The sequence below is a fragment of the Delphinapterus leucas genome, chromosome 5 (genome assembly GCF_059928025.1).
Source record: "Delphinapterus leucas isolate spDelLeu-1000000601 "Yukka" chromosome 5, BTC_Dleu_Yukka2, whole genome shotgun sequence".
NCBI classification, from domain to species: domain Eukaryota; kingdom Metazoa; phylum Chordata; class Mammalia; order Artiodactyla; family Monodontidae; genus Delphinapterus; species Delphinapterus leucas.
Genome location: NC_143133.1, coordinates 43158579 through 43181168, shown reverse-complemented (window position 1 = coordinate 43181168; position 22590 = coordinate 43158579). Strand labels below are relative to the sequence as shown.

The 22590-nt window shown below is 42.0% G+C and overlaps 1 protein-coding gene across 1 annotated transcript in view; it reads right to left on the bottom strand.

The window, feature by feature from the left end:
• CD38 (CD38 molecule) overlaps positions 1–22590 on the bottom strand; it is a 41757-nt gene that overhangs the window by 1099 nt on the left and 18068 nt on the right. The window contains exons 2-9 of the mRNA XM_089911247.1: positions 20599–20728; positions 18586–18721; positions 12423–12508; positions 9478–9551; positions 7168–7260; positions 6728–6814; positions 3386–3432; positions 1564–1622 (exon numbers count right to left, since the gene is read on the bottom strand). Of these exons, the coding sequence (XP_089767373.1) occupies positions 1564–1622; positions 3386–3432; positions 6728–6814; positions 7168–7260; positions 9478–9551; positions 12423–12508; positions 18586–18721; positions 20599–20728 (712 nt within the window). The remainder of the gene's footprint in view (positions 1–1563; positions 1623–3385; positions 3433–6727; positions 6815–7167; positions 7261–9477; positions 9552–12422; positions 12509–18585; positions 18722–20598; positions 20729–22590) is intronic.

Here is a 22590-nt window from a genome sequence, read left to right as displayed (position 1 = left end):
AACAGGAAGTCTGAGTCCTTTTTTATACCACTAATAAGATAACGTGGCTACAAAGGCTTTCAGAGTCACTCTTCAATTCTTTCCAAAGCATTGTCAAAGTTTTTGTAATTTTTGTAAATTTTTTAACATATCAATATTATTAGCCACATCAGTGCCAGCCTTTCAAGTCCCTACACAAACCTTCAGTGACTTTTCACTCAGATTTAATTTAAAATCCTTTGAATTAGAGGATACAGAGCTCAAAATAATCTGACTCTCCACTCCCAATTCCCTGATCTAAGCTCTCACCACCTCGACTCTGCGTCCATCAGCCATTTTGGACAACTTTCTTTCCAAATAAGTGTATCTTGCTCTTACCTCTGAGCGCTTGCACTTTGCCTGGAACACCGTTCCTCAGCCCCAGGTAGGAGCGAGCTCCCCCTCTTACCTGCTTCTTATGTCACTCTCCCTGACCACGCTTTTGAATATTGCAAGTCCCTCCTCACTTTTTTCCCCTGTAGCACTCATCACCACCTAATATGTTATATAACTCACTTATTTCATGTTTTGTATATAAATGTCTAGTGGAAACCAAGCACTCTGAAAATACCAATTGCTTTTATTTGTTTTCTGTTTGCATTTAACTTGAGCATCCCCAAAACCTAGAACCGTGCTTAGCACAGAGGTCGTCAATAAGTCTTGTTGAATAAATTTCTAGTGTTTTAAAATAAACAAATATATATTAAAAAAAGAAAAGTATGTGTACACATACACACATTTATACATACATATGTATGTATGTGTATCCTTTCAAGTATCAGAAATCTATTTGAAAGTGTGCCTCAAATATTATAAGGTCATAAACCATTACAGAAGGAAAATAGAGAGCCTTTAGGAGTTGGAAAAGGGAAATTAGGTTCTGGGTCATTCCCATACTCAGCCTTTGAGTGAGTATGATGGTGGGTACAAGTTGGCATGGTAAGAGGATTTCCTAGAGCAAACAAGAATAAAGTGGGGAGACAGGGCATAGCAGGTTTATGAGTAAAATATGAGGGTCATAAGCAGTCAATAATTCAGTAGAGATGTCACTTATAAGAAGAGCGATATGGAGGATCTATTTAGATACATAGGCCAGAAAGTCCTTAGGGCTAGAGGTGCATGGTCAATGGCAAAGGTGCAAAATCGGAACTACAGAGAGGGCGGAGGCAGGAATGAAACATCATGGTAATGAAGATACAAAGGTGCTGCAAGAAGAAAATAGCACCTCAGCCCCCAGCCACCTCCAGGGCTCCTCAGGGCTCTCTGCAGCATCGTGTGAAGCCTTGGGACCAGCCTCCTCTTTGGTCTCCACCAGCTTTGACCATAAACACTTAAATGAGTCTTCTTGGGGGAAGATTCTCACAAATTGATTTTTACTAAATCCATTTCATCTCTGAAAGGGGACATAAAGAACAAAATTTTCCTAACACAGGGAGCCACTTCACGGGGTATCCTGGTGAACAGGAAGGTACCTTAAAGGATCAAGAACTCAGCAAGCAACCCCAACAATAAGGCAGAGTCTTGAGAAGAAAACAGCCAGGTTACCCAGTGGATTAGCAGGGAGCTATTTCTGAAGACTTTCTGCAGGTAGGCAGGAGGCAAGCCTGAATCTTAATCAGAACTGGTCCCTAGCATCCATTCTCATGTCCAGCCAAGACTACATCCCACAAGGATGTGCCTAAGTGGAGAACAGGCTGTAGCTGTAAGGGCTGCTGAAGGAAACAGGATTGTCAACCAGGGGCAGGCAGAAAGGAGCCAATCTTGGGTGAGTGATTTCTTACATATGAGACACTATGCTAGACTGTCAATTTTTGTCATCTTTTTTAGTTCTTACCACATTTTGTTGAGGGTAAGTTTATAATCCTTATTTAAGTGACAAAGAAGCTGAATTTCAGAGAGGTTAGGTACTTCATTCTAGATCACAGAATGATGCCAAAATATGAACCCAGAAATGTCTGACTCCAAAATGTATGCTGTTTTCAACAAACCTAGTGGGTTCCCTGAAGGATTCTCAAATTAGCTTATTAATTCTTCACTCAATGCATCTATGTTTTAACCAAAAAACTAGAAAATCTCCAGATGTTTAAAAATTAAGCAACACATTTTGAAATAACAATTAAATCAGAAAATATTTTTAACTAAATGATAATGAAAAGAGACATATACAAACATTTTAAGAGCTGCAGCTAAAGCAGCACTCAGAGAAAAATTTATAGTGCTAAAATGTACATATAAGAAAAGAAAATGTACTGAAAAATCAATGATCTAAAGTTCCATCTTAAGAAGCTGAATAAAGAAACCCAAAGAGATTAGAATATCTATATCTCTAATAATAAAGACAAAAGCAAAACCCAAATAAGTAGAAAGAGAAAATCAACAAAGTTAAAGGTTGGTTCTTTGAAAAAGTAGTAAAAGTGATAATCCCCAAGGAAGACTAATCAAGTAAAATTCAAGTGAGAAATAAATTGTCACATCAAGAACAAATATATATATTTTAACTGCCTCCTACATAAATAAGAGAATAAGGAGGAGAAGGAAGAGGACAAAAAAAGTATCTGTTTTGAAGCCATCTAGAAAATCACATTTCAGGTTCTATTGTATTTAATTTAATCCAACATGCATTTATTGGAAGAGAACATAAGGGCTGTCCATCTGGTTTTATCAGTCTAGAAAGCGAGAGCACATGAATTTTGGAGTTCAATAAAGCTGAGTTCAAATTCATTCTCTACCTTGAACTAAATGTATGATTTTGGGAAAAGTATATAAACTCTCTGAACTTCCTTTTTCTCATTTGAAAAATGGGGGATAATAATATCAACCTCATAGGGCTATCGGAAGGATTAGAGGTAAAGCACCAAGCATGTGGGTAGCTTATATCTTACAGAATATTTTTCCCAACATGACCCACAACCATGGCATTTATAGTTTATCTGTAGGAAGGGTACAAAAATATATCCTGAAACAAGGTCATTCATTTGGAAATGTAACCTTTTCTGAAAAGTCTGGGCATTTACTTTTCTTGACCTGCCAATAAGAGAGGCTTGGAGTGGTCATTCTTCAATGGAAAGGATGTTACCAACATATTAATAACATAAAGCATCATATGAAAATTAAAATGAAATAATATAAAATTTCCACTCTAATTTTATACAATAATTAATATTTCTTGACTATTAGGAGATCGAAATAAAAACTATGCCAATAACATAAGTTATTTTAAGACTCTAGAGGAAAAGGCTCCCATCTCCAGTGTTGATATTATGACAGAGAATTCTCCTGAATCCTCAGCTTTCCACCAGCGTGTCTCCTGAGTCATGCATTTTGATGTATACTGCAGGGCCTCAACCACACAGACTGGCTCATCTGCAAGATGAATCCTCAGGCTTTTTCACACACTGAAGGAACTTGCCAGAGCTATGACGAGAAAGGAAAAAAGGAGATCAAGAGGCAGTACAATACACCTATGGTCAACTCACCAATGAAAGAAGCCCCTCTGTTAACGACAAAACTACGCATGGACCACTTAGCATCCACACAAGTCTCTTTCCTGCAGTGACAACAAGGAGAAAGGTCAAGTCCAAGAGTGAATGACTGAAAGTACAGCCCAATTTAGCTTCATTTCACTTGTAAAGCCATAGAAATAAATAACTGATGTTTGATGATAATATGTGGAGGTGAAAATGTCTGGCTCACACAAGTCACAGATATGTGCCGTGAATGTCAGCTGAGAGTCAGGAAGCAGCAGAAGCAGCAACCTAAGAGGAGGGACCTCCATATTTTCTGTTGAGGATTTGCTTTCTCTTCAAAAACTTCCTGAGGAAGTGTTGGGTCTAAGCGTCAGGCAGCAAGAGGTCATAGACTCTCTGGGAGATGGCTGGCGACCATCAGCAAAAGGACCGCAATCCCTGGCACAGAAAGAAACCTAGATAAGTATTAGCAGGTGAATGACTCTTGCTTTCATAAAAATCAAATAACACAGCCACAGGGTCCAATGGGAGTGGTTAGCACATGGAGGAGAGGGGTGGAGAGCAGGGTAAGTGGTTCCTTAAATTGCAGCTGAATCTGATTTTGCTAAATGTGAGTCAAGAGAGAGAGCGAGAGGCTTAGAAGCAGCTACCAGTACCCCTGGATTTCTAGGATAGGCCATCTCAGGCTCATCTCTAGCCAACTGTCATGACCAGTTGGGTATAGTGGCTCTAAGTAGAGAGTCAAGCCATCCTCACCAATACAGTGATCTGAGATTCCCCACATGAATACATTCTAGGAGGGAAAAGTATCTTCTTCCTTAAGGAAATAATGCTTCAGAAAAGGAATCTTTAGAGGACTATTTAGGATTTTTGAAGCTACCTTTGCTTTACAGTAAATGAAGAGAATAGGAAGACATTGCTTAATTAGTTTCTCATTTATTGGGAAGTCAATTTTGGTAAAGGAGCAGCAATGGTGCTGTTAAGATAATCTCTCTCCAATAATATATAAATATCCACATCCAATGTTCCAGTAAAATGGACACACTTGTGATATGTTGGAAAACACATTGAGGATAGAGACAGAGTATCTTGAAATAACATAAAAGGAGAAATGCACCTTTAGGGTTTTTTAATATGCCACTAGAGCACACTAGCCAGAAAAAGCAATCTGACTGTTTGTTTTTTTTAAAGTAATCTAAAAAGTAGTCTTTTAACTCCACTGGTTAAAACATATCTTAAGAAATTCTGGGGACATCCCTGGTGGCACAATGGTTGGGAATCCGCCGCCAATGCAGGGGACATGGGTTCGATCCCTGGTCCGGGAACATCCTACATGCCACAGAGCAACTAAGCCCGTGCGCCACAACTACTGAGCCTGCGCTCTAGAGCCCATGAACCACAACTACTGAAGCCCGCGCGCCTAGAGCCCATGCTCTGCAACAAAAGAAGCCACCACAATGAGAAGCCCACGCAAGGAGGGAGCCCACACATAGCAACGAAGACCCAATGCAAAAATTTAAAAAAGAAAAAAAAGAAAATCTGTGTATATTTTATAAAACTGAGTGTGTGTATGGAAAAAATGACTTTAAGGATATACAGCCATATGTCAATCGTGTTTGTCTCTGAGTAATGAGATTTATTAAAAGGTAATAGAATCAGTAGAAGGTCTAATCCATGTAAATGTAATTACAATTCTGTTTGCTTATTAAAAAAATCACACTGAAACAGCGGGACAAATTTGGCTAAATTGGAAAGTATGTTTGGGATGGAGTGATTTAAACTACAGTCTACATCTATATCCATGACATTCACTTTGGGCTCCCCTAGAGACAAGCAGCTTGCAAAGCCACAGAACTCTTAGACACAACAAGGGCTCCTGGTAATTCAAGGATGCATGCCGAGTATATCATGACCTCATGGGTGGAGAAAAACAACAGGGATTTCAAATATGATCCCCAAGTTTAAGGTCACATGAGCTGGTGCTCTGAGTGACAGGTGCTGGCTTATGAATCACGTCTTCCTAGGTGAGCCACTATACAAATCCAGGTGGGAAGGTATGCTGCTTAATTATTCTTCCCAGGTGGAGAATGAATGAGCTTACCCAGAGCCTGCAGTTTGGGCCATTCATAAAAAAATGGGGAATGCTTAATGTAAGAAAAGAGATAAAAGAGTGTTGGGGACGACTCATCTACATTCCCCAATCTTGTCCTAGGTTTTAGCATTCCATTTTCTCAATGCAAAGTATCTTTGAGTAACTTAACCTGGTCAGATGTTTGCCATGTTTCTTTTATAGTTGTTCCTTTGTTCTGTTTGTTTTCCCATCTAACTGTTGTAGAAGGCTTCTGTTATTTTCTGGCAGTTTCCAGAGAGAAGCCAGCTGACTGATGGGGAATTCAGGTCATTTGAGAGACAAAGGCCTCAGTGAATGTTCTTTGAATCTGTCCTTCTGTTTTTCTGACATGGTTGGTGGGAAAGGGAGGTGATAGGGAAGTGATGGGAAAAGTATCCTAACGTTTCAGCTTCTACATTCCTTAAGAAAAGTTTTCTCTCTGCATCTGTCTTGTTCCAAGCTATCACATATGGGAAAATTTCCAAAGATGCTTTTAGCAAAGATCCCTGTCTATATTACGTATTGGCCACAACTTCTTAAAAATAGTGAGGGGAGAGGGGTCCCAGTTTTGATAACAGGGTTGCAGGTGACTTTAAATATATATACCTATCCGTAATGTAAACTTTTCTCCAATAAACATGTATTACTGGTAAGTATTTTTTTAAGATTTTACATTTTTTCATTAAAAAATGATAAAGCTTGGTAAACTGCCATTTGGCAATTTACCAAGTGTTAGACGTCTACACTGAGACCCAACTAAAGAAACCTCACCTGCAAAATTATGCCAAATCACAAGGATTTTATAAATCCTTTGCCTATGGCAAAACGTGCTTCTACTCCTCTGAAAGCTATGAGTTCTGGGTCAGGCCTCTCATGTGGGAAACCAGGAAAGATGCCCTCAAAGTCTGGGTCAGCTTTACAGGAAAATAACTGCTTGAGTCAGGTGTGGAAGGAAGAGAAAGAGGAAGGAAGGCGGACAGCAGGAGGCCACTGGCTGGAAACACCTTCTGGGCTGAGCTGGGGGAAGAGCAGAGTTCACCATAGGTCACCACCCAGATCACCATCAAGGCCCAAGGGAAGATGCCTGTGGATGGCTAGACAGCCATTTCTTCTTCAAGAAGACATCAATTACCTGTAGTTATCCTGGCAAGTAAATTTGATATTCCTTTGCATTATAATCCATTTCAGATCATTTATGGAGGAACCCGAGCAGGAGTCACTGGGAAAAAAAAGAAGAAAATGTTAAAATAGCAAGAGCTCACAAACATTTCCTGAGTCTCTTGGTTTCTTCCAGGTAGCAGGCCCTGGTCAAGGCCCTGGGGTAAAGAGGTGAAGCAGAGGTAGCTTCTAAGAGCTCACAGGTCAGCAGGGGAGCCAAAGGTGTGAACTACATAGATACCTACCATGGAAATAAAATTAAGAGACTGTTGGAATGGGGTAAATGTAGAGTAAGGCCCCATTCATTTCCTGAGCCAGTCCTTTCTCAATGCATTTCTGTGACTGTGGACTCTTTCATGGACTGATTCCTGAAATAACCCTGAGAATATATGGGTACAAGGTAGTAACATATACCTGGGAAATTTTCCAAGGTCATGGATCACCCAAGCCTGTAGTGTATGAACCTTCATTGGATTCAAGTTATGGACTTCCACACGTCCAAAAGTGCTAAGATGGAAGAGACAAAGAACATTGTTAACCCCAGACTAAATTTTTCAGGCATCCACAGCCCCTGCGAAAAGCCAACAGGCAGGGTGCCATTGGTTAGAACTTACCCTTTGGATGTGATCCATGATTTGCATTAAAATCAGGCATCTTTACTCATTCAGTGTGACCCTAAATGAGTAAGATTCTCAAAAGAAGATTCTTAATCTGTACATTGATGTTGATTCTTTAAGTACTTGCTATTCCAAGAGTGGGCCTTAGACCAACGTAATGAGCTCATTAGACCTGCAGAATCTCTGCCCACCACCACCTGCTGAATCAGCACCTGCAGCCGAACAATTGCCGGGTGATCAACTCACTATCTGAGTCTGAGAAGCACATCGTTGAAAGACCCCGATGTCCTGCTCTAACCCCAGCCTTAAACTCTCCCCACTAGTCTCTACAACTCCTGTTACAAGTACTTGGATCCCTAATATCAGATTACAAAATTCTGGAATGTTAACACTTGTACCCATAAACCTACAAGGTTGGGGTCAGAAGAAGACAGAAGGACAAATGTCTCTTGGTGGAATTAAACATTGAAAGAGGAGAGAAAGAAAATTAATTTGGGACACGTGGAGTGCCTGGGGCACATTAATACATGCTCCCTCCTCTCAATCAGACTTATCTGGGGAAAGACTGAAGAAGAGAGACTGGAAAGGTAATCAACTTGGTAAAAACTCTAAGTATGGAAGGGTGTTAGAGAAGGAAAGCACGAGTGTGACCAGAGTCAGTGGTTAAAGGAGTGGATGTGGAATCTAGAAAAATGGTACAGATAAACTTATTTGCAAAGCAGAAATAGAGTCACAGAAGTAGAGAACAAACTTATGGTTACCAAGCGGGGGAAGGTGGGGTGGGACGAACTGGGAGATTGGGACTGACATATATACACTACTATGTATAAAATAGATAACTAATGAGAACCTACTGTATAGCACAGGGAACTCTACTCAGTGCTCTGTGGTGACCTAAATGGGAAGGAAATCTAAAAAAGAGTGGGTATATTTATATGTATAACTGATTCACTTTGCTGTACAGCAGAAACTAACACAACATTGTAAAGCAACTCTACTCTAAGAAAAATTAATTAAAAATATGGAATTTCCCTAGTGGAACAGTGGTTAAGAATCTGCCTGCCAATGCAGGGGACACGGGTTCGAGCCCTGGTCCGGGAAGATCCTACATGCCGTGGAGCAAATAAGCCCGTGTGCCACAACTACTGAGCCTGCACTCTAGAGCCCGCAAGCCACAGCTACTGAGCCCACGTGTCACAACTACTGAAGCCTGCGTGCCTAGAGCCCGTGCTCCACAACAAGAGAAGCCACTGCAATGAGAAGCACGTGCACCACAACGAAGAGTAGCCCCCACTCGCCGCAACTAGGGAAAGCCCGCGCAGCAACAAAGACCCAACGCAGCCAAAAATAAATTAAATAATTTTTAAAAATTAATAAAAAAATAAAAAACAAAGGAGAGGACAATAACTGATACTCATCCAGCACTTTCTCTGTCAGGCACAGGGCTCAGCATTTTTCATACATTATCCCAGTTAATCTTCATATCACCAGCACCTCCTCAGGTACATACATACTACAGGGGCCCTGCTAAGGTCACATAGGTGAGATGTCATGACCTCTGGAGTCCCCACTTTTAACCACTATAATAAACCACTGACACTGTCTGCAAAGAGGTAATGAAGGTCAAACGCCCAGCAGAGCTCCTGCTGTTCCCAATAGTAGACTTACTGCTGACTTGGGATTCATACCGTCCAGGGAGGAGAGAGGAGTCGGGCAGATCTTCGTGGATGGTAAGACTTTAGACAGTCAGAAGGAAGGAGGGGCCAGGTCATATGGGGGAGCAGCGTGAACAAAGGTGGAAAATGGGCAGGATGGAGTGTCATGGGAGAGAGAGCTGAGAAGATTATAGCAGGCGTCGTAAAGCCAAGAGGAGGAGCTGGACACGTGCAAGGACCATTAGGACTTTTGGAGGATTTTAAACAATGGAGAAACCAGACAAAAGTGTTGACTTCGAAAGACAAAGCTCACCATAGAATACAAACATTTTACCTTTTTTAGCCCGGATTCAGTACTGACCTTCAACATGAAAAGCATATTCTTCTAAAGATGAATTGGTCAATAGGAGACTGTGCTAACCCTTACAAATAAGATGCAAAGAAATAAGTACCTCTTTCTATCAAAGGCGTTACTGATGGATCCATTGAGCACCACCTGGACCACACCACAGGCATTTTCTGCAAACTTAAGAACAGAAACACCATTCCTCAGCATGCAAACTTAAGTGTCACGCCCCAGCACTTCCATCCCAAACAGCTCTTAGCATCATCTGGTGAAGGAGGAACGGCCTGTATGGCTCTAGCTTGGTCAGGCCAGATCTGTGTAATTTTCATCCCAAGCCATTGGAGGGATTATGCTTCCCATGAGAGTTTTCTGGAAGCAGTTGCTACAATCTGTGTCTGAACAATGAAGTTCAACATCATCACTGCTAAATTGGTGGTTCAGAAGGTGGAAGTCCAGGGACCCCCCTGGCAGTCCAGGGGTTAAGACTCAGTGCTTCCAATGCAGCGGGTGTGGGTTCGATCCCTGGTCAGGGAATTAAGATCCTACATGCCACGTAGTGCGGCCAAAAAAAAAAAGAAAAAAAAAAAAAAAGGTGGAAGTCCGGATGACTAAGAGCAACATAAGGAGGAAGGAGGAAGGTAAAAGCACTTTCTTGGGGCCATGCACTGTAGACACTGCACATTTCATTTTGTGGGAGCAGAGTAGACACGTAAGGAGTAAAAGAAATGAAGAAAGAAAAAAGAAAATGTCAAGAAAAAAGAAACCGTGGAGACATGGTGACACTGAAACCTGCAAAGGCATAAAGAGAAACGGGGAATGGATGAGTGTATATTTTTGAGCAAGGGGTTTTAAAACTAAGCAATATACTTGTTTCCTCCAGGAGGCGCATCCAGATCCCTGGGACTAGCTCAGGTCTCCTTCACACATTATACAACTATACCGCATTGTGAGGTTGAGCTTAACGCGGGGTTAGCCACCGGTACCGAGAGTTCTGTGAGAGCTGTGAGCCAGGCTGTCCCGCTCGCCACTGCAGCGCTGGAGCCTGGCAGCTAGGGCACCCAGGGAGAATCCACGCATGGAGAAGAGGCAAGGGAAAGGGGAGGCAAGAGGTCCAAATACTCTGCGATGGAGAGTATGGAAGAACCCAGGACAACAGAAGCCAAGTCCTGAAGGATGAATCAGATTCTGCCCGGTAGAGGTCGAGGCAGACGCAAACCAAAAGGCCCAGGAGCTTGCGAGAGGAGTGATGTTTGGGGGAAAACTTCAGTGGATGCTGAAGCTAGGTAGATTAGTGAGTTCACAGAGGGCCATGAATGCTTTGCCAAGGAATCTGGCCTTTATTCCGCAGGAGATAAAACACTACTGAACAATTTGAAAGGGAATTGTGAAAATCCTGTGTGGTGTCGGTCTTTCTCCTGGGGGTGATGAGCAGAGGACAGAGGCCCGATTACTATCAATCACAAGTGCTAACCCAGCAGAATGGGTGTCAAGCACTAACCCTGTCCTATGTAAGTCTCAACAGCCCCCGCAGAGTAAATCTTGGGTCAGTTTGCCCCAAGGTCACATCACTTGGAAGCAAGGAAATGAGCCGGTGGGGGGGTTGCGGGGGAGACGGAGGGGGCGGGGGGATCCAAACCACCAAGCAGCACTGCCTCTGGTGTCAGAAAAAGAAAAGATCAAGTCGGATGAAAGAAGCCCATTTACATCCATCTAGCTATGAGAACTTGGCCGAGATAAAGGTGCAGTCCCAGGGGAGCTCACAATGGTAGAGCACCTTCCTTCATTTTCCTGTGCTCCTGGCTCCAAGGACAGTGTGAGGAACACAGGTAGGCGCTTGACACATACAAAATGTGACTTGGCTTTCAACGTTTTCAGCAACAGCACTGCCACCAAACAGATCACAGAGCGATAACATGAATAGAAACTATTCTCAGGAAAAGCAAACAAACAACGACAACCAAAAACTCTGCAGTGCCTCTGATTTTCACAGCACACAGTAGGTACTCTACAAATATTTGTTAAAGGAATGCATTCAGGTAAACCATACCAGGGTTTACCTGAACCTCCTTAAGGTAGGTGAGGCTCTCAGCTCTGCTATTCACTAGCCCATTGACTTTGAATGAGTCACTTAACCTCTTAAGTTTCCTCACCTGGAACGTGGACATTTGTACCTTCTCGTGCCACCTGTTGTGATGACTAAACAAAATGACACAGGTGACACAACTGGCCCAGGACTTGTCATGAATATGCACTTAACATATGTGAGTTCTCACTTCGCCCAGCTCCTCTGATGTCTGAGTTTAATTTTGGAGAATTCTAAGTAGCGTAGTTTCATTTTCTCCCGTGTTTTCCATTCATTTCTTTCCTTTCTTCCTTTCTTTCCCTTTTTTTCCCTTGTCCGCTTACAAATAAGCAACTTACAAGAAAGATAAATATGCACAAAGACAGCTTAGAGTGGGGTCAGAAATAGATAGCGGGGAGGATGGTATTTCCCAGCCTGGATTCTGGATCTGGAGTCAGACAATTTGGATAAACACCTAGATCTGCCACTTCCTGTGTACATTTAGTAGAAGGCTTATTTACCTGCACCTCCATTTTGTCACCTATAAAATGGATGTGATACTCATGGTGCCTACTTCATAGGGTTCCGGTGAGGATGAAAGATTTTAATCCATGTAAAGACCTGAGGACTGTGCCTGGCACACAGTAAACGGTCTGCAAATGTAGATTATTAAGACTGTCACAGGAACCTAAGATTGGCCAATACCAGGATCAGAGGATTTAAAAAACCCAGAGATGGGCAACCAAAGCCAAAAAATGGATAAGAGCAAGAAGTCTTCAAATAGAGCTCAGCGACCTTCCACGAATGCCCACAAATTACACATGAAAATATTCTAGCATGTGCTTATGAACATTTTTCTGAGGAAAGAATACTAAACTTCTGTTTCTAAAATGATCTGTGACCCAAATGAGTTAAAACCAACCACTTACTGGATGACCTCTTAAGCTCTTTGGTCTCCAAGATTCTAGAATTTCACTTGTGATACTTACCCTTTTGGACACCAAGTCCCAGAATACAGAAACAAAGTTGTTGCTGCAGTCTTTCTTCCAGTGTGGACAAGATTGATAGTTCATTTCTAAAAGACATAGTTTACAGAAAAGTAATTAAAGTGGAAAAGAAAAGGTATAATTGATCTCTGTTCTTCGCGGGCTATTGGATCCCAGTGGAGCTGCTTTCCAGTGGCATCCCTGCCAAGATGGAGGATGGAGAATGGACACATCTCAACCCAATTTAACTAAGTGCCCCCTGAATCCCTTCCAAGTCCTTACCTTACCCTCCAAATCCCAGACAGGAACACAGTGACCAGCTTTGAGTCATCATTCTGGGAAATTACAGCAAAAGTTCATCTGACAGAGACAAGCCCCCCCGTATTATTTCCGCTTCCAGGAAGAATTAGAGATAATTTCCTCCCCCACCACCTTCTGTCTCCACACCCTTAGGCTCAGATGCCCTCAGAGTCTTTCTATACTCGCCCCATCCAGACAGGCTTAGCTGTCAGTGAGGAACCACAGACATAAGGCATGAACACATAGTTTCTGTGATACTTCTTCCAAGGATATCTGCTTTAACGCACCAGCATTTATTTTTTTTAATTTTTTTATCGAGGTATAATTGACAAATCAAATTGTAAGATAATTAAATGGTACAGTGTAATGATTTGATATGCATACACATTGTGAAAAGATTCTCCATCAAGTTAATTAATATGTCTATCACCTCATATTCTATTTTTTTTTTGATGAGAACTTTGAAGTTTTACTCTCTTAGCAAATTTCAATTACACAATACAGAGTTAACAGTTATAGTCACCATGTTACACCTTAGATTCTCAGATCTTATCTGTCTTATAAATGAAAATTTGTACCCTTTTACCAACTTCTCCCTATTTCCTCCACTTTCCAGCCTCTGGAAACCACTTATCTGCTCTGTCTTTATGAGTTCCACCTTTTTTTTTTTGATTCCACATATAAGTGATACCATGCAGTATCTGTCTTTTTCTGTCTGATTTATTTCACTTAGCATAAAGTTCTCCAGTTTCACAGTGTTGTCACAAATTATGGGATTTCCTTCTTTTTAAAGGTTGAATAATATTCCATTGTGTGTGTGTATTTACATATATATACGTACATATATATACACATATATATACATATACACATATATGTACATACATATATATATACATATATATGTATATATATATATATATCACATTTGCTTTATCCATTGCATTTGACTACACAAACATTTATTGAGCGTTAGGCCCTGGAGATAGAGAGATGAATTAGATAAAGGGCCTGCCTTCAGAGGCCACATAATCTACTATAATCAAATAAATCAGAGAAAGAGCAACTTGGGTTGGGGGTGGTGTGCAGCACCATGTGGGAAGGTTGACGTTGAACTTGGTTTTGCAGGATGAATAGAAGTCTTCAGACAGACGCGCTAGAGAAAGGGGCTCCATGCCGAGAGAGCATGTGCAAAGGCACCGGGTTTAGATTTGTACCGCCAGAGTAGAAGGGATAAGGAGGGGATAGATGGAAGATGAGGCATATGAAAGACAAAGGCCAGGCCAGGCCAAGGAATTCCGACTGTATCTTAGAGGCAAACAGAGCTATTTGGGTTTTAAGTAAGAGACAGAAACAATTCCATTGTGGTGTCCAGACGGAGGCTGACCTAAAGGGGTCAGGGGTGAGCAGTTGGGATCCGACAACAGTCCAGCAAGAAAGGAGGGGGCGTTAGTGATCTGGATTCAGGCAGTTGTAACAGGCACAGGAAAGAAAGGATGAACTGCTATAGGTAAATGACTAGTTGGTGACAGATTGGGAATGGCAGAAGAGGATGGAGTAAGAATGAAGGCAGAGTCTGGGATTGTCTCACCTCAACTTTGCATCATCCAGCAGGTAGGGGAAGTGCGGGGTGAGAAGCCCTGGAACCCTCTCTTGGTATCCCAGAGGTCAGGCATGCGGCAGCCACCTACTTCCGCTGTGGGTACGCGTACAGCTGACCCTGCACAAATACCCATCTTTCTACTTCCACTTTGTTTTAGGTTGAATCGTGTACCCCCAAAAGATATGTTGAAGCCCTAACCCCCAGTACCTGGGAATGTGATCTTTTTTTTGGAAAAGGGTGTTTGCAGATGTAATCAGGTCAAAATGAGATCATTAGGGTGGGTGGGTCCTAATCCAATAAGACTGCTCTTCTTATAAGAAAGGGAAGTTTGGTCACAGAGACAGACAAGCACAAGATGCACAGGGAGAAGACAGCCATGTGAAGATGGAGGCAGGGACTGGCGTGAAACAAGGAGCACCAAGGGTTGCCAGCAAACACCAGAAGCTAGAAGAGGCCAAGGACTCTCCCCTGGAGCCTTCAGAGAGAGCACAGCCCAGCCAACACCTTGATCTAGGACTTCTAGCCTCCAGAACCGTGAGAAAATAAGTTTCTATTGTTTTAATGCCACCCAATATGTGGTACCTCGTTACGGCAGCCGCAGTAAAATAATATAACCACAGACGTGGGCTTGACTGCCAATGACCAGAAAGAAAGTTCTAGATCAGAAACACTTCCGGGGATGAGGAAGTAATCCTGGGAGTTTTTATAATAATTAAATGCATTAAAAACAAAACAGTACAAATTAGGAAAAAAATCCATGTACAGATGTAAATAATTACTGCGGAGTCAAAAGATAAATTTGAATCATCTCCAATAGATGCAAAAATGCTGACGATGATGAAATGAACATAATTTTGTAAGGTGCTACAAGGGTGCCCCTGTTCATAGGTTTTCATGAACATAAAGCTCTTTTATCTTCACAACCATATCTGGAGAGAAGTCTCTGAGTTTCACCTACCCTCTCCCCACAAGGATGCTCCCCCTTGCCACCTGCCCATTAAATAAAATTTGAACATCACAGAGAAAAAGAAAAGGAGAGAAACTTTACAATAAAGTAAGATAAATTAAGTATATAAAAAAAGCAGAATAAGAAGTTAAAAAAAGGGAGAGATTAGAAGCTTATAACAGAAACTATGACTTTCATAATAAAACAAGTAAACAAGGCAAAACCAAGGTAGAAAAAAATTAAGGAAAAAGTGTTTAAGCCAGACAATAGAACAATTAAAATATAAAAATTAGGAACCAGAAAGACAGCAAATAAAATAAGGAAAAGAGGTTAAAATCAATAAAAATTGAGGCCAAAGGAGAAGGAAGTAGACAGAATAAAACAACCTATACAGGATTCAGTTGAATAGAAAGCAAAAATAAAGAGCTCTAAAAGGTAAACTGATGAGAAATAGATTTTTTTATTTTTCCAATCCTTTCTAAGAAAGAACTGACGTGGTATATTGAAAAATAAAGCAAAGTTTATAGGAAATACATTTAAGCTAAAAGGGTTAAATGAATGACCTTGAAAAGCTAACTTGCAATAAGGGAAATTTAAAAAGGAAAGCAAGAAATATGGCAAAAACTATAAAAGTTAACCAAAAAGAAAAAGAGTAAATGGAGAGATATATTTATATGCCATATTTCTAGGTGCAAAGAGTCTGGATTAAAGATTAATTGAAAAGTTACAAAATAAAAACACTAGATGAAAATATAGAAAACTCTCCAATCTTGAGTAAGAAGAATTTAAGCAAAATATGGAACCCAACAGCCAAATAGGAAAGGATAGACAGATTTGTTGCATTTCTGCGTGGCAAAAGACAATATAAACAGTATTAGCAAAAAAACAGAAACTGAGAAAAATAGATTTGCCACCTTTGTGCCAGAAAACAGGCAGGATGACACGTGGTTAAGAACACGAGCTCTACAGCCAGTAATCGTGGGTCTCTCCCAGCTCTGCCACTCACTAGCCGGCAACCTACTTAACAGCCCTGTGCCTCAGACTCCTCCTTTGTACAATGAGATCATCACAGGGGTTGTGAAGGATTAAATGGGTGAATATTCATACAGCACATAGAACAACGGCTCATAAGCAGTAACTACTATTGTTAATTTATATTGAACTTCTATAAATAAGAAAATAATAGACATCCCAATAAAAAGGGTTAATATATATGAACTGCCAGTTTACAATAGAAATAGAAATATCCACCATTAAATATACAAATATACTCAGCTTCACAGCAAAAGAAATGCAAAAATAAGCCGAGGTATTATTTCTTTATCAAAATGGCAAGACATTTTTTAAAGTATTAATGTCCAGTGTTGGTGAGGGTCTGGGTAAACAGATTATCTCATATATTTTGAGAGTATAAATTGTTACCACCTTTCGAATAACAATTTGTCACTTTCCACCACAATTTATTCCACACTGAAATTCCACCCGTAGACATTTATCTTTCAGAAATACTTCCACAAGCATGCCTGTGTGTGTGTGCACTCATGTGCGTGTACAAAAGTGCTCCTTGCGATGGTGGTTGTAACAGCAAAAACATCTGAAAAACCTAAGTGTGCATCATTCGGAGGTTGTTCAGATAAATTATGATATGTCCATAGAGCACATAAGATGAGGCCTTTTTAAAAAATATGGCTGTATTTATACCTACCAATTTAAAATGAATAAAGCAAGTTGCAAAACAGCATGTGTACATTTCAAATATACAGACTGTCCCCGACTTGCGATGCTTGGGTTTAGGATTTTTCAACTTTTTGACAGTGTAAAAGCAATATGCATTCAGTAGAAACCATAATTTGAATTTTGAATTTTGATCTTTTCTCAGAGTGGTGATATGGGGTCTGATCCTCTCTCGTGATGCTGGGCAGCGGCAGTGAGCCTCAGCTCCCAGGCAGCCACGCCAGCCAGCGGGTAAATAACCAAGACACATACAACCACTCTACACCCAGACAACCATTCTGCTTTTCACTTTCAGTACAGTATTCAACAAATAACATAAGCTATTCAACATTATAATATAGGCTTTGCGTTAGGTGACTTTGCCCAACTATAGGCTAATGGAAGTGTTCTGAGCACATTTAAGGTAGGCTAGGCTAAGCTACGATGTTCAGTAGGCTAGGTGGATTAAACGCATTCCTGACTTATGATATTTTCAACTTATGATGGGTTTATGGGGACATAAGGAAGATCTGTATGTATTTATATAAGCGCAGGGAAATGCAGGGTATGTACCAAATTGTTGACAACAGTCCCCCTCTGGGAAGGAGCATGAAAATTGAGGATTGGGGGAAATGGAATTTTTACTTTTTACTTTGATGCATTTCTGTATATGCAAGTATTTTTCAATTAAGAGTACATCTTGGGCTTCCCTGGTGGCGCAGTGTTTGAGAGTCCACCTGCCGATGCAGGGGATGTGGGTTCGTGCCCCGGTCCGGGAAGATCCCACATGTCACGGAGCGGCTGGGCCCGTGAGCCATGGCTGCTGAGCCTGCGCGTCCGGAGCCTGTGCTCTGCAATGGGAGAGGCCACAACAGTGAGAGGCCTGCGTACCGCAAAAAAAGAAAAAAAAAAAAAAAAAAAGAGTACATCTTTTTTGCAATTGGAAATAATGCAAATCTGGGTTGAAGAAGCTACTGCAATAAGTTTTTTTAAATAGTCAAAAGCAATAAAAATAAGAATAAAACTATATAAAGTAAAAATATCCACATTATAAATAAAAAGAGAAAAAAAGAAGTGAAATGATCTCAATCGGGCTTTCTCAGTAGAAAACATCTCCCCACAGTGAGGTGTTCTGGGTCTTTCTGGGCAAGGAAGGTGACCTCTGATCAATGGCAAAGCCACACACTGGCCCTAGACACAGAGAAGCCCAGCATGTGGTCCCTATGGCTGTTCTGTGGAACAAGGACTTTGGCCTGGTTCCCTCGGAGTCCTCATTCTGTTCTAGAATTCTTTGGTCCTGAATGATGCCCTTATAGAAAGTAAAACACCAACAATTCAGAAGCAGGCTACTCTTGCACTCAGAAAGGAGGGAATCAGGAAGCATGAACAGCCCTAAACTCTGAAGTCAATTTTTCTAGAAAACATGAGTTGGTCTACAGAATTCTGTTTTACATGAGCCTCAGTTGTCATTAAGGGTATAGATGCCATCAGGGTGGGCACCTGTGGCTCCTTCCTCCACACTTATCTTCTGGGATCCCTAGCAGAGCTCAGGGCTCCTGCACCCTGCATGTCCCCAGGCGACCCCAAGTGGACCAGATCCTCACCATAAGAGCCTGTATCTCCGCACCAGTTAAGGTCATCCGCAATGTAACCCAGCAGTGTGTCTTCCAGGGTGAACAGCTCTCGCTGGACCTTCGTGTACTGATGCGCCAACTCCTTGGTTTTGCTCCAAAAGACTGTCTAAGAGAGAATAAAGACAATCTATTATTGAGATCAATTTACTAAGTCAAAAAAACTCCACCGAATTTGCATCTTTTTAAATGAAAGAAAACATAGGAAACATCAGAATAAATCACCTATAGTAAGAGTAGGTGTTGCGGGTTTCACGGATCTCTGTGTGTGAGAATGAGAGAGAGTACATGTGTGGAGGGTGTGTGTGTGTGTGTGTGTGTGTGTGTGTTCTCTAGGTCATGATGTAAAATGAAGTTATTATTCTGGATTGCAGGGAAAAAAGTCTGAAAGCCACTGATCAAAATCTTATAATAAACCTAAGCTCCAAACACATCTGGGGGAGGCATTAGGTAGTCCCAAATTCCTAAAGTTCTCGGCAAAACAATTTTTTCTAAGTGCTATTTTCTGGGAGAAGTGCCCTTTGATTCTTAAACAGCTCCATAACCCCTGCTTTTTTCCCCGAAATTCCCCTATCTCCTTACAAAAAAGGGAAAAGAACAAATATAGTGAGTTTTTGCAGGGTCCCTTGTAAAGGTGCAGAAAGTCAAATTTCAGAACAATCTTCTCTTCCATGGAATCTACTCATTCTTAGTAGGAGGCAGTGGAGGTTTGAAGCCGGGGCCGTGGAGTTATGCTGCCTTATGAAACCCAGCATCACTGCTCACTGGCTGTCTGACCTTGGACAACCAAAGAATTGCTAAGCCTCACTTTCCCCATCTGTAAAAGGTATTGATAATAATTGTAAGGAAGTCCTGAGATGCTGAGATGAAATGAGACAATGCAAATATGGTGTTTGTCCTGTGTCTGTGGGCAGTCACTTATTCAGCCAGTGTCCCCTGGTGATGATTTACCAGCAGCTACTCTGTGTTGGGCTTTGGGCTCGGTGTACACCCCGGAGCTCCATAGTCGCTCCAGCTCTAACAATGGGAGGAGACTGTAATGTGTGGCTGTCTTAAGGGCTTCGTGAAGATGATTTGGGGCACATTGAATTTTCACCCTAAACACTGACTTTAGAAAAGATGCACTCCATTACAGACCTTTTCCAGTATAATTAATGTATTAAAACCCAGGCCTCTATGGCTCTAAATCTTGGGTCATTTACATTTCAACTGGTCACTTTCAAGACCATCAAACTTGAGTAATCACTGGTCACCTAAACTTGCCAAGCCTCAGTTTTCTCTCTAGTGAAATGGGATTGCTGATGTCTGACCTACCTATTCCACAAGTTGACTGTGAAAACCTAACAGGATAAAGGTTCAGAAAGTCATTTGGAAGCAAGAAAAGGCCCTCAGCAAATGCAAAATGGCATTGTCGTCATCATCGTCATCATTGGAGGTCAGGGAGAGCTTTGCAGTTCTATAAGGTGGATTATTTTTGTTTGGATTGGGTTGGGGTTTGTGTTAGGTTTGTTTTGCCTGACTTTTGTCCGACTCTCCTTTCCTCTTTCTCTGTCCCCAGTTCTCTCTCTTACCTCCAGTCCCCAGATGTTCTAAATCCCAATGACATCCTGGTCTCCCAATGGACCCCAAGCTCCCTCCCTGCCAACCATGCCTACATCCTAATATACAGATTTTCCTCTTCCCTCATCCTGGTCAAAATGTGGTTCCATGGGCTTCCCTGGTGGCGCAGCGGTTGAGAGTCCACCTGCCGATGCAGGGGACACGGGTTCGTGCCCTGGTCTGGGAGGATCCCACATGCCGCGGAGCGGCTGGGCCCGTGAGCCATGGCCGCTGAGCCTGCGCGTCCGGAGCCTGTGCTCCGCAACGGGAGCGGCCACAGCAGTGAGAGGCCCGCGTACCGCAATAAAAAAAAAAAAAAGTGGTCCCGTGACCTCTTCCCTTTGACTTTTATCTTCAGTTTTTAAATCCATAACTTGACCCAGTTACCTTGTCACAAGGCACAGTTGGATTCACCAGCTTCATCAGTGGGTGGTAGTCTTCCTCTGTCGCACTGCAGGGGTCCTTAGAGATAAATGCATTCCTGAATGCCTCCCTGATCTTTTGGCAGTCTCTATCTCTGTGAGATAAAACATGGGAAATAAAATAAAAGATGAATAATTAGATTTCAAACATATGTTTAGAGCATAATTACCCCCAAAAAAATTCTGTGTGCCAGCTGGTTCATATACACCATCACGTCTCATGTGCACAAGAGTTCTATGAGATGAGCATCACCCTCCCTGCCCTACAAGGTCCCTGCACTCGTGGGGCTTACCCTCTGGTTAGAGAGACAGACAGTATACAAACAAGAAGATAAGCTAACGAAATAAGTATGGATTATGATAAGTACGCAGGAAATCAGTGGGGAATATTGAAGCAGTGATCACTGGTCTGGAGAGGGCTCCCTGAGACTAAATGTTGAGAAGGAGTGCATTCCAGACAGAGGGTGTCGCAAGTGCAAACGCCCTGAGGCAGAAAAGAACTTGCTGATTTTAAGGAAGTGAGAAAAGAACAAAGGGAGTGGTGGTGAGAAATCAACAAAAATAATCAGTCTTTCAGACAAGGAAACGATTTCAAATTTTACCTAATTACCATGGGAAGACAGTGGATAGGTTTAAGCATGGAAGTGGCCTCATCTGATTTTTGTTTTTGAAAAAGTCACTCTAAAGAACTTTGTGCCAGCCCCAAAGATGGAGCAAAGTCTCTGAAATAGGAATTCCAACCCCATGTCCTCTCCAAACAGCCCCTGGCAGTGAAAAGACAGGCTGGTGAAGCAGCAGAGATGGAGGGGAGGGAGGGATGCTGGAGAAGATTGCAGCTGGACCTTCCCTTCTGTGTCTGTGTTAACTAGTGCACCTGAGCCCATCATTTCCTGGGGGGAAGGAAGTGGGTTTCCACTGGGAGTGCTCAGACACGGTTATCAGGACAAACTCCAGCCTTTGGACCCGGCATCCCAAGTACAGTACCAGGTCAGGCAGCTAAACCTGGGGCAGTAAAGACGAGTCCCTCGTTTTCTATTCCCTCTGAGCCTGCTCTGGCCCTGCAGGGCACGAACAAAGCAGCCATTCCAGAGGGTCTTTTGCCTTCCCAACTCAGGCTGGCCAAGTCGAGTGGATTATTCCTCCTGATAAGCCAAGGAATCAGAGGATACCTGTGAGACACAGGGCCTTACACCAAAGCCACCCTGTGTATGTTGGAGACTCATCTTCTCAGTCCAAAATAGCTGCTCCAGTTCCAGCCATCATGACTACATTGCAGCCAGCAGGAAAGGTTAGGGAACAAGAAAGGAGGAGAAGGAAGAGAAGGGAGAAGTAACCGCAGCGATGGGCACGTGCCAGCTGCCTTTTAAGGACAGGTGCTAGAAGATGTTCTTGCTATTTGCTCTTATCATATTTGCTAAAATGTAGTCATGGGCACACTTTGCTACAAGGCAAGATGAGAAAGGCAGCCTTTAATGTTGATGGCCGTTCCACATCAAAAAGTACAGTTTTACCACAATGAGCTATCACCTCACACCTGTCAGAATGGCTATCATCAAAAAGAACACAAACAACAAATGTTGGTGAGGGTGTGGAGACAAGGGAACCATCCTACGCTGTTGGTGGGAATGTAAATTGGTGCAGCCACTGCAGAAAACAGTACGGAGGTTTCTCAAAAAACTAAAAATAGGACTACAGTATGATCCAGCAATCCCACTTCTGGGGATATATCTGAAAAAAATCAAAAACACTAATTTGAAAAGATACATGCACCCCAGTGTTCATAGCAGCATTATTTACAAGTTCCAAGATATGGAAGGCCCTAAGTGTCCATCAACAGATGAATGGATAAAGAAGATGTGGTGTATACATATACAATGGACTATTACTCAGCCATGAAAAAGAATGAAATTTTGCCATTTGGAGCCATATGAATGGAGGCATTATGCTAAGTGAAGTA